This window comes from Xyrauchen texanus, chromosome 38, assembly GCF_025860055.1.
Source record: "Xyrauchen texanus isolate HMW12.3.18 chromosome 38, RBS_HiC_50CHRs, whole genome shotgun sequence".
Lineage (NCBI taxonomy): Eukaryota > Metazoa > Chordata > Actinopteri > Cypriniformes > Catostomidae > Xyrauchen > Xyrauchen texanus.
The window spans coordinates 29,949,505-29,962,829 of record NC_068313.1 but is presented as its reverse complement, the minus strand read 5'-3'; the positions used below and the strand labels follow the sequence as shown (position 1 = coordinate 29,962,829).

The 13,325-nt window shown below is 38.1% G+C and overlaps 1 protein-coding gene across 1 annotated transcript in view; it reads right to left on the bottom strand.

Annotated features, from left to right (window-relative positions):
- The window catches only part of LOC127631759 (multiple epidermal growth factor-like domains protein 6), a 66,255-nt gene that overhangs the window by 37,369 nt on the left and 15,561 nt on the right, over window positions 1-13,325 (bottom strand). Inside the window, exons 5-10 of the mRNA XM_052110066.1 lie at window positions 8,757-8,879; window positions 5,554-5,676; window positions 2,144-2,269; window positions 1,910-2,032; window positions 686-808; window positions 97-234 (exon numbers count right to left, since the gene is read on the bottom strand). Of these exons, the coding sequence (XP_051966026.1) occupies window positions 97-234; window positions 686-808; window positions 1,910-2,032; window positions 2,144-2,269; window positions 5,554-5,676; window positions 8,757-8,879 (756 nt within the window). The remainder of the gene's footprint in view (window positions 1-96; window positions 235-685; window positions 809-1,909; window positions 2,033-2,143; window positions 2,270-5,553; window positions 5,677-8,756; window positions 8,880-13,325) is intronic.

Genomic DNA, 13,325 nt, shown 5'->3' with positions numbered 1-13,325 from the left:
TAAGAAGATATATAAAGTAATAATGATCATTAAATTCTGTATTTAATCTTAATTATAAGAGAGTTTTAATATAAATCATCAAGCGGGAACCCATACCTATGCATGTCTTGAGGTCCTCAGCGAGTTGATAACCTTGGTTACAGGAGCATAGGGGGTTGCTGGTGGTGTGTTCACAGTGATGAGAGCAGCCACCATTGTTTTTCTCACAGCCGTTCACGATCTCCATCTCTATACCTGCAAGACACATGATTCTATAAACTGTACATTTATTTGCACTGAAGTTTCAGACATCACTGTTGGGTGCACAGGGTTGGGGAGTAAAATGCAAAATATAAGTAACTGTATTCCACTACAGTTACAATTTAAATAATTGGTAATTAGAATACAGTTACATTCAAAAAGTATTTTGATTACTGAAGAGATTACTTTGCATTTTATTGTCATTTGTTTCATTTAATATTTAGTCCTTTCAGATGGAAAACGTTTATACATATAAATGATGCGATCCAAAGTGCATTTGAACAGTGGTGAAACACTTTCATATGATGTGTTACATTCATACGAGCAGACAAATAAGTACGTTTGAAGTAAGTTTGGAGCAGAACAAATATAAATAAACCTTGTGTAAATTGTGTGTGTGTGTGTGTGTGTGTGTGTGTGTGTGTGTGTGTGTGTGTGTACTCACGGTAGCACTGTTTCCCATCTGCACCCAGCTCAAATCCAGGATTACACACACATCTAAACAATCCCGGCATGTTAACACAACTGTGAGAGCATTTAGCCTTACTGGACACACACTCATCTATGTCTGAGAGAGACAAAACAATCAGGGAATTAGAAGATTATAGGAGTTCATTGTCAAACCCACCTAGTACATATACAAAATATTTGCAAAATCCAAATAGATATGGAGTATAAAATTAGGATACCAGAAATATATAGGTGTGTGTGTGTGCGTGCGTGCATGCGTGCATGCGAGTGTGTGCGCACAGAAGGAGTGTGTCTATTCATGGGGTCAGCAGAGTTGCCTTTTAAAGTTTGGAAATGCAGTAAATGAGGTCCAGACAAACACATGTCCCTTTGACTCACATCAATTGCTTTACACTGCCCTGCACACATAGTAACTAACAGCATGCTTCTTACACTGTGAGTGTGTGTGCAGGACAGTGGGGGAGAAGGGTTTGGTTTTTACAGAACATTTAGAATAGAGATCTATAGTTGCCCATGGAGTAAATTCGGAATATCCTAGATATTCTATGTTATATCTTTATTAAATGTTTTTGCAGATATTTTTTTGCTATTTGTTAACCCTCAAGTTTTGTTTGAGGTCTTAGGTCCTTTTAATGGGTCACAGAACATTTAAAGCGATAGTTTACACTTAAACAAAAATTCGGTCATTATTTACTCACTTCAATTTGTTCCAAACCTGTATGACACTCTTTCTTTTGTGAAACACCAAATGGAGATTTCAGGCAGAATGACAGCCTTAGTCACCATTCAATTTCATTATGTGGAAAAAAGATGCAATGAAAGTGAATGGTGACTGAGACTAACATTCTGTTTAACATCTTCTGTTGTGTTGCAGGAAAGGAAGAAAGTTATATGCATTTGGAACAACATATGGGTGAGTAAATGTTGACAGACAGAATTTTCCTTTTGAGTGAACTATGCCTTTAACATTTGATTACTATGTTGATACTTCATGACTTGTTTACAAACAAAATGCAACTTAACAGAGGTCTCTGCTAGCCCAAACATTATGAAAGTAAAGTCAATCTCACACACTCTTAATGAGGGTTAAAAAGATGTGTAGTATTTGTTTGTGAAACAAAACATAAAAGATATTTATGAAATTTATTAAATTTAATATGAAATAATTTTGTGCATCTATATATGCATATGCACTAACCTTCGCATCTCTGGTGGTCAGTGGCTAGTCTGTATCCTGATCTACAGCTGCATTGAGCCTGTCCATTCACACTGCTACAGGTATGAGAACATCCACCATTACGCTCTTTACAGGGGTCTTTCACTGAGAGAACAACACAGACACAAACACAGAGACAAGTGTTCAGATAACCATCACAACATTTCTATAGAAAATTAAGCCAAAGATATTGTTCGCGTGTTTATGTGAACTCACATTCGCAGTGTTTGCCATCTCTTTTGAGCTGGTAGTTATGGCGACATTCACACTTGAACTGATTGTCTCCCAAGTCAACACACCTGTGCTCACAACCTCCGTTCTTACCAGAGCAGGAGTTCACAGCTAGAGAGGGTTATACACACACATTAATGATCATCAAAAGTAAGTAGACATTAAGCAGACAGCTTTTAGTACGCTTACTACAGCAATTTATAGCACAACCCCAATTCCGAAAAAGTTGGGAAAGTATGAAAAATGCTACAAAAGAAAACTATAGTGTAATAAAAATTTGTGGTTTGTAAATTATATTCACCACTTGCTATATTGAAAGCACTACAACTACACATCATATGATGTTTTAACCTGTGAATTTCAATTATTTTTTTTTATATGTAGTTTTTTTTAACAATGTTCGAGAGGAGTTAGTTCATTTAATCCGACTAATCACACATCTTATCTACATAGCATTGAGAATTTCCGGCATCCCACCACCTTCCCATCTCCTCCTGTCCATTCCATAAATACTAATCCAGTCCGGGGGGTATTTGAGCTCATGTCAAATCTCGAGCCTTGAGCCCTTCCCCCCGGATAGCGAGACAAGTTTGTTAAGTTTAGAAAGTGGAATTTTCCCCCATTCATCCATTATTCAGACACACAGTTGTACGGAGTATTCGTTGCAATATGGTGTGCTTCATAATGTGTTACACATTCTCAATTGGAGACAGGTCAGGACTGCAGGCAGGCCAATCTAGCACCCACACTCTCTGCTCACACAGCCATGCATGTGAAACCCGGTCAGTATATGGTGTGAAGTTGTCCTGCTGGAAAATGCAGGGGTGTCCCTAGAAAAGACGGTGCTGGATGGCAATATATGCTCTGCATTCGTGGATTTCTCACGGATGTGCAAGTTACCCATGCCATGGGCACTGACACATCCCTGGCCCCTGGACATTGGTTTTGGATGCTAATAACAGCTTGGATGGCCCTTATCCTCTTTGGCCTGGATAACACAATTGTCACAGTTGAAGGTGAGGCAGACATGGGACGAGGATCTAGGTGCAGCGAAACTTTATTAAATAAAAAGGCAACACGAAAAAAACACGAACAAAGGAAACATCCACGATGGGAAAAGGTAAAACAAAACACTGAAGGCATACAAGGGGTTAAACCAAACACGGAAGGCTAACAAAAGGGGGTAAGAGCACGGATAACAGGCGTCCACATACATCAAAGACCGACAGGGGAATGAGGAAACAAACAGGGTTAAATACACAGACACAATGAAGACTAAACGAGACACAGGTGAGAACAATGATGAGTGCAGGCAGTGAGGGAGGTCGGGAATTGTGAGAAATGTAGTTTTATACACAGACAGTGAAACACAGGGCGGACAACAAGGAAAACGTGACATGGAACGTGATAAGTGACAAGTGAAACAGAAAACACGGGGCAGACAACACAGGAACGTGACAACGATGGCTTTGTTTTTCAAAAACTTTTTGAAATGTGGACTACTTTCCATCTAAGATGAGACTGGGATTAGAGAAGTCAGCAGCACTTCTGGATAGTGTTGATGTAGGGCTTCTGCTTTGCATAGCAAAGTCTTAACTAGCATCTGTGGATGCAGTGGTATTGACAAACAAAGGTTGACTTAAGTTATCCCAAGCCCATGTACATGATATCCATTACAGATGAATGACGTCTGAGGGATCAGAGCTCACACGCATTCAGAAATGGTTTTCACACTGAGATTTGACCAGATTCCTTGATTCCAGATCTCTATTTTGCACTGTAGAGGGTGAAATGCCCAAAGTCCATCCAATTTGTCTTTGGGGAACATTGTTCTCAAAATGCTGGATTATTTGCTTAATCATCTGTTGGCAAATTGATCCTTGCTCTTGAAGGACTAGGCTGTTTGTGGAGGCTCCTTATATATTCAGGTAAATCATCATATAATGTGTAGTTGTAAAATGACCCAATCACTCCAATGTCCTGCAGGAAATACTCCACAATGCAAACTCCAACCAATAGGAGGCGTAAGCAAAAATAATGTGCAGATTCATCCACAAAACTGTCCCGAAGGAGTGCTGCTACACAAAACAAACTCCAGCCGCTAGGTGGAACCAGCACAAAAAGAAACAAAAAAGGTGGTCAGTTTCCTCAGATGGTCAAGTGAAAGTTCAGTGAGTCAGGCTCACTTGGCTGCAATGTGAGTACCACAAAATTACTTACTCAGTCCATTGACTTTATGAAGGACATGGCTTGCTGGGGATATTTAATGCTTAACGGCCATCCTTAGTATCTATTCTCAATTTGTCCGGGAACATCAGTACAAAAGCAACCTTCCATTGATGTAAGAGTTTCTTGCATTCCTTGAATCGATCACGTTTCTCTCTTGTCAAATTCGCAAACTCTGGGAACAAGAAAATGCAATGGTTCTTCCAAGAAAGCATTCCTTTACTCCTCGCCTTGTGTAACACGAGATCTTTATCGGAAGATCTCAGAAATTTGGCCAGAATTGATCGGGGCCAGTCTCCCTCAGCGGATTGCCGTGCTGGGACCCTGTGAGTTTGCTCGATTTCCATCTTACAGCCTGTTATGTTAAACAGATTCGGAAAGAGCCCGTCCAGGAATTACACCATATTCTGACCATCTGCTCCCTCAGGAATTCCAACAATTCGGACGTTATTCCACCAGTTACAGTTCTCCAAATCCTCCAGCTTCTTCCAGATGCGCTCTATAGTGGATTAGCTTAGAGTTATTTAGGATTGAGTGCTTTTTTAAGCAAACCAAAAAGTTAACTTTTGATTACTAGGTCACACTATCCTAAAACGTAGTGGCTGGAGCACAAAACTCATTGAGAAATCATTGACAGAAACCTTGTAATGACAAACTCAGATTTTCCTTGTGGACAAGAAGTCTACATTTTTATTGTAAATGGAAAACATCTCTGAATCAAATCTCATTTGTATTTTGGATGTATTTTATATTGTTAAATTTGGAAAGTTTCTTTCTGGCTGATGATGTTTCCATGTTGTGTCAGTTGTCATGTCACGCTGGCAGATTTAAAGCGGCCTTTGGGGACAGGACAGAGATGTGGTCTCACTGTGATGACATCGCCAGACTTGTTACAGAGTGATGACACATCCAGACTCCAGTAAAACAGGATAGAAGCTGTTAATGGGTAATGAGATCAGCAGAACCAGAGCTGAACCAGCAGAATCAAGTTAGGCAACCTGCTGTTATTCTCCTTTCCAGAATACAACACTAGAGGAGACACACAGATGCCTCCAACAGCAGGATAGCTCATGCCAATCCAGACCAGAACAAGACCTCACCTGGAGAACCCTCTAAATTATACACATATGTGTATTTGTGAGTATGCATATGTGTAAGAATGATCTTACCTATACATGTGCGAGCATCAGTATGTATGCGGAATCCCTCGCTGCACTCACAGTGGTACGAACCAAGTGTGTTAACACATGTCTGCTGACAACCACCATTCATCTCCTCACACTCATCTATATCTGTACGGAGAACACATACACACAAGCAACAAACAAGTCAAGGTCCTCCTCACATTTGACTAAATTACAAAATACTTCATATGACTTTAGATTTTTCTCAATAAAATACTACAAATCTCCTCAGTAAATTCCTTTATATATATTCTTGTCACCCTTACAAATAAGGGCAATTGTGGTACAATGGTAGAGCGATAGTATCAGATCGTAAAATCAGGGTACTTTGATATATGCCATGGAACTGAATGTTTACCATATTCACATACCATAATATTTACATTGTACTCCCCTGACACATATCTAAAAACACATAGAAGTACCAAGGTATGATTTGGTACTGTTTTCTTAGTACAGACATACACTAAAGTTCAGCAAGAAAAATGCAAAAAATGTTCAGTATATCAAGCTTATTGGGTTCAGTGCACTAGAGTTGTCGTAAATAGTAAATGTCATGCTGTCACTGTGAGGAATGTGCTTATACAGGAGATTAATGTTGACCAGCCATATTTCACTTCATCCATTTCTTGACTGTTTTAACAGATGTTGTGCTTTAAGTAGCTGGTTTATTCATATATTCAATATGTATGTTAAAGAGGCCTCTGTTAATGTTTAAAGGGGAAAAACAGTGTGGTATGTGGACATTTGAGTTGATATGTAAAACCTAACAAAGTTACTGAAACTCTTGTTCACAAATAATTGCTTCCTTAATAGATATTTTAACTATATGACTCACAAACTGGGAAAATGGGAAGGACGAGAGAGAAATTGAGAAAGAGAAATTAGGGACAAACGCAGTTTAAGAGAGTGTGATGTTTTCAATCTCTCTCATTAAACTTTGATGAAACAGTTAAAACTCTCATTGGAGACATAATACCACTTTAGCACTTCACAATATACATTATTAGCTTATTTGCTTATGACATCATATGGAAAGATTTTATCTGTTCAAACACAGACATGATGTCATAGTTGTTTCCCTGTTTTAATTTTATTTCTGTCTATTCAATCTGTCGAGAACTGAACTGGGCAGTCAAGGTAAATAAAATTAGAACTCATTCTGAGCTGAGATTTTTGATTGTTAAAGATTCTGTGGGAAAAACAGAACCTTTGTGACCCACATGTCAAATTGTTAAATATGCTAGTGACAATGGCTATTATAGCATGCAACAATTAAAAAAAAAAATCCTCTACAGTAAATTAAACTGAATGTTTTATAATCTTTGATACATAGCCATAGCTCAGAGAGCTGGTGTACAATGTCCATTCAATCATGGCTAATTAGGCTTTATACTACATCTGCAAAACACATTTACAATGGTCTGCTTCCTGTATGTATGCTGTATGTGTGTGCAATCATAGTATATCCATGCAGCTTTGTCAAAGTACTGTGTCCAAAATCAACACAACTTAATTCAGTAATGATATACAGAAGTGAGCAAACTGAAATGTTCAAATATACGTCTATTTGACCATGTAATGAATGTAGAACCACAGAACGTGTATGCAGAGTAAACTATCTAGGTCAAGTGTTTTAACATACAGCATGTCCCATGACAGCATTATTGAATGTGTTTCATTAGAGATAATTAACCTCTTTGACACCAATGCATGAAATTATAGACATTTTACCATATGGAGCAGCCACAGCAGAGAGTATGAACAAAAGCTATTTACACACTTCACGTCACAAGAGGCTCCTTTACAGAATTTAAAACACCCTTTTATTACATTAAACTGTAAAAGAATTAATTAATAAAATATCACTGTATGCTACTAGCTACTAATTGCCATACGTTTACTGTATTTTACCATAATAATTTCACAAATAACTACAATGAAATGACAACTATACTGGGAACATTGTGACAAATCACCATGAAATAATGAAAAAAAAAATATTATATCCTAAAGGAATACTATTGGGATTCAAAATCATAACTTGGAACCAATCCAGGGATCAAATACAAATCTGAACAAAAATGTAAAAATATTTGATGAAACTATGAAATTAAATTTTTTTTGTCTCCCTTTACCCCTTATTCTTTATTGAAAACAAGTTAATATTTTATACATTTGTGAACTGTATGCTTATTGTCAGCTAATTTCAAAGCATTTTGACACAGTAAACAGACTTCTGCAACACTTATTATGTTTCCCACACCTGTTTCTCTCACCTGTATCCATTCAGTCCAGCAGGACCTGAGACAGCAGACAACACACTACACATTAACAGCTGAGCTGGAGACAGATGTACAGTAGAACTGTCTCTCTCAGCACATTCAAGCCCTTCTTCCTCTCTGCTTCCCATCCCATCCTACTTTCATCTCTTCATGAAACCTGGTCAAGCTAATGCCATAAACAAGCTTCTGGTGCAATCACATTCACAGCATGGATTTAAGGACAAGACCCGAAGGGATCTATCATTAACAAGAGCTTTACATACACTCTCTTATGATTATGAGAGTTCAAAGCAGTAGGGAAGATCTGGTCATTATAGCATCAGAAGTTTTTATGGATGGGACACAATGTTCCACATCTAAGTTTACAATTTACTTAAACTTGTTTTTAGATATTAATACTTTGGGCTGCTTTATTGGATGCTTGTTTAAAGTGGGTCATTCTGATTATAAAGAGATTGAATGACTTCAGAATTGTGATAAACTGAGGGTCTGGGTAGCACAGCAAGTAAAGACGCTGAACACCTGGAGTCCAAGTTCAAATCCAGGGAGTGCTACTAGAGTGACTCTAGTAAGGCTTCCTAAGCAACCAATTGCCCCAGTTGCTAGGGTGGGTAGAGTTACATTGGGTTAACCTCCTCGTGGTCACTATAATTTGGTTCTCGCTCTCGGTAGGGCACGTGGTGAGTTGTGCGTGGATGCCGCGGAGAATAGCGCAAGCCTCCACACGCGCTAAATCTCTGCGGTAACGCGCTCAACAAGCCACCCGGATTGAGGCAAGTCACTATGCCACCAGGAGGACCTAGAGTAAATTGGGAATTGGGCATACAAAATTGTGGAGAAAAGAGGAGAAGAAGAAAGAAATGGAAATGTGATAAACCTAAATGAATGTGTGTATGCCCTCACCTTGGCAAGATTTCCCATCAGCTCCTAGTTTACTGCCATCAGGGCACTTGCAGTAATAACTGCCAATGGTGTTACAGCATGTGCCTTCACACGCTCCGTTACTGTGTGCACACTCATTTATATCTGTAGATAAACAGACAGAGACAGATATGAAAGTGCATTGAGGATCCATTCAGGGCGCAACAATATTTTACCTGCTTATATGTTAGTTAATGAGAGTTCAGTGTTCAAGAAAGCAAAGTTCAGATGTGTTTTTTAACATTTATGGAACTTCTTAAAGCTGAAATGTGTTATTTTCTTTCATTCTCTGTGGCACATTTAAAAATATTCCTCTGTTTAAAGTTAGGCTCAGCCAATGATGTGAGTTTGGGGTTGGACAATCTGTTTGTCCACTAATGGCATGTGGGAGGAGTGTTCAGGAAACCTGTTTGTAAACATTTTCTTTTTCTTTTTTTTGCAATTCCACTAGTGGGTCTGTTATTTCCTTCAGACCACTTTGCGTTAAAATTAGGGCTTGACGATATGTCTTAAAAAATTACATTTAAATAATATTTTTCAGCCTATTGATGATATTCGATAAACTGTTAATGAACTTGTAGCCAAGTAGATTAAATATTTTAAAGACATTAAATTAAAATATAATAATTTGTTTTCATTAAATAAAACACAAGGGAGAATGGAATTCAATAATTTTCATTGATATGCACGTTATATTTATATTTCATATACAAAGATACATAGTAGCTTAATAAAAAGCATTACTTACCTTTAAATGTTTTTACTAATACTAATACACGTGAATGAACAATCTGTGCAAAGCTACTTCACTGACTTATTCTTGAAATCTCATTTGAACATTGCATAATACTAAATTATTACTGTGAAACACGTCGGGTTTATTTTTTTTATATATTGCTGAATTATCATTATTATTCAGATTATTATATTTGCATTATACAAAAGTAATATATTTCTGTCCAGTTTACTTCACCTTCACCTTCAGCTTATATTTTGAAATGGAAAGCACTGTCATATTTACTTAAACTTAGCAAGGAGCTTTTGTTACAACACAGAAAAGGCAATGTTTATTTGACAGTTTACAATGTTCAGCATTTCCTGAAATGCAGTAATCTCTTCTTCTGTTATAAGGTGCTGCGTTTTTACATTTGTATAATATCTTGTAGTAGTTACTAAAGTTTGGAATTGCACGAATGCTTGAACCTGCATCACTTTGATTTCACAATACTGCCATGCACGTGGACCATGTTTATCTGTCTTTAAATAACAGCCTTTTGTGGATTAATAATCACATATTACCAACTCGTCATTGATGTTATTTTGATAAACTGAGCAACACTGAAGGATCGTGAAATTAGTCTACTGATGCGCTCTTTATGAAACTTAATGACCAAATGAAAGCACATTAAATCATCATGATATTTATGATATTGTTAAATTTTACATCATCAGCTAAATGATTTGTATTATATCATTAATATTCAATATGCCGCCCAGCCATAGTTAAAATGCACTTTTTTTTTTCAAATGTTTGATGCCAATTTGCTAATAATACCTTACATTGCCATACATCTAAAACATAGCTGTAGCTAGTTATTGTACCTAACAATCTATTTTCTCTTTTTTTTATGTCTCTCATACACATAATCTGAATGATCAGTGTCTTTAATGCTGCATGCTGTTTAGCTTTTCCCACATATTAAAGACTCTCTGTAATAATATTTCCTGTCTGATTTTTTTTTTAAATAAAAGACATTTTGATGCCAATTTAACAACACTGCCAAAAATGCCATTACACAGACAGATACAAACCAGTTACATCCTAGAACGTGTTCTTTTTATGTTGTCTCTGTGTGTTTTGTTTTCCTTTTGTTTCACCTCTATCTTTTGTGACTAAGTGTCAGCTAAGATGAGTACTAATCATTTCCTTGTTTCAATTGGCTGACATCAGGATAAATGCTGGGTGGACCTGGTAGAGATGGACACAGGCATATAGTGTGTTGTCTGCCTCTGTGAGTTGTTTCTTTCTCCTGCCCTGGATTGAGTACATTGTGACTACTTTGCACTTTTACTTTGGGTGACTTTTTTTATTTTTATTCTTTTCTCCCAATTTGGAATGCCCAATTCCCACTACTTAGTAGGTCCTCGTGGTGGCGCAGTTACTCACCTCAATCCGGGTGGCGGAGGACAAGTCGCCTCCGCTTCTGAGACCGTCAATCCACGCATCTTCTCACGTGGCTCATTGTGCGTGACACGCGGAGACCCACAGCACGTGGAGGCTCATGCTACTCTCCGCGATCCACGTACAACTTACCAAGCGTCCCATTGAGAGCGAGAACCCCTAATCGCGACCACGAGGAGGTTACCCCATGTGACTCAACCCTCCCTAGCAACCTGGCCAATTTGGTTGCTTAGGAGACCTGGCTGGAGTCACTCAGCACGCCCTGTATTCGAACTCATGACGCCAAGGGTGGTAGTCTGCGTCAATACTCGCTGAGCTATCTTTGGGTGACTGTTACGTTTTTTGTTCACTTGCTTTATATATATTCGTTTTTTTGTTTTGTTTTTATGGAAGTTGTAGGAATTTGGGTGGTATTTCTTTTTCCATTGGTCCTGTTTCTACCTAGTAAGAGAGTCTGGGAAGAAGTTTGTTTATTTGTAATTTTTCTTTGATTAGGAAAATTTGTTTGATCTCTTTAGCTTTAATGATCTTTTTGTTATTTTAGCCTTGCCCCTTCTGAAAACTGGTATAGCTTCCTTGTTTATATTAAATAAAACTTGATTGTTTATTGCTGAAAAGCAGTGGTTGTGTTACTTTCTGGGACAGATGAAGGAAATCTAGTAATCTCTCTCAATGTTACACCTCTCCAACCCTAGAATGGGGAGGATTTAACAAACCGCACAAACAAAAACATGCATGCAAACTCCAACACAACACACACCAGCAACAATGAGATTCAGGTTCTAAGTTTAAAAAGTAACTCTTAAGTACAACACAGGTTACAAGTGGTTTTGAACAAGTGAAAGCAAAATGCCTCAAGTAATTAATTCTGTGGAATAAAGTCAGGTCAGTCAGATGACCTTAACCCTTAAGTGTGTGTGGGTCAGAGGTCAGGTTTTGCTACATTGTGAGAAGTGAGGCTTTGATGAGTGCGTTTTTCTGTAAAGCCTCAGAAACCAAGGATGGGTCGCCATAGCAAAGATCCAGGCCACACCCACACTTGGTTTCCAAGGCATCACAGTGTCACCAGATGTGGCAAACTCCCCATCTGACTCTCAGTCAAGCAACCTTTGACTATTTGGCAATGACCTTGAACAAGCATCCCATAATAATACAGAATAACTGCTGACTGCATCGTTTATGTGAAAAGTCAGGGACAGATTTACAGATGTATGTGTATCTTTGGTTGTCACATAAATTAGATTTTGGCAAGACTCTACAAGTTTTTCCTCCATTCCAGACAGGAAGAAAAGACCAAATCAATTATTATTCCTTTTTTAACAGAACGTTTTTCCTGGGTCTCTCTTAATTTGTTTAGGTCACTGCTTTTTATTATCACACCAGTTTATCATTCTCTTTGTCTTTCTAGATCTATCTGTTTTGTTTCCAGCCCTCTGACATCCAGACATACAAAGAGAACAAATGAGAAAAGAAAATCAAGGCAAGGTGAAAATATTTAAATAAACTGATATGTTTTGTGTTCCAAACAGAACTATAAGGTACAATATTACACTAAGGCATGCAACAGATGCGTATGTATAAGTAGCTTTAGAAATTGGCCGTAGAAACTTTCCCACAGATTTTTAAGGAAGACATTTTTCCTCAAAAAGGTTTATGGTGTGAGGTCGCTTCTCGCTGAATCAAACACACATCCAACTTGTTGGCTTTTGCGAGGTTGCATTTTACTCCCAACAATTTCAGAGACTACTATGCACATCAATTTTATAGTATCCCACTTATCAAAAAGGAGTATGTCTTACCGCTTAAGTCCTGGATATGAAATATGCTCTCAAAGGAAACATAACATTTCTTATTTCTCAACACATGGTAAAGTCATTAGTTATCTCAGGGTTATGCATGTTTCAAGGAAAAGCAGCCAAGTCTCAGGAATATCCCCTGTCCTATCACTGGAAGATCCTCTATAATGACTTAGACAGAGCAGTAACAAAACTTCTCTTCTCTTTTGATTTTTCAAAATGAAGAAAAAAGACAACAAATGTGAGTCCGAAGCTGCCTAAGCATACTTTAAATGTATGAACCTTAAAAAAAATATTAAAGGTTCACTCAGTTGGGGCCTGGGTAGCTAGGGAGGGTAGAGTCACATGGGGTAGCCTCCTCGTGGTCCCGATTAGTGGTTCTCACTTTCAATGGGGCCCGTGGTAAATTGTGCGTGAATCGCGGAGAGTAGCATGAGTCTTCGGTGTCATGCACTGCGAGCCACGTGATAAGATGCTCAGATTGATGGTCTCAGAATTTAAGGCAACTGAGACTTGTCCTTCGCCACCCAGATTGAGTAGCCGCGCAACCATGAGGCCCTACTAAGTAGTGGA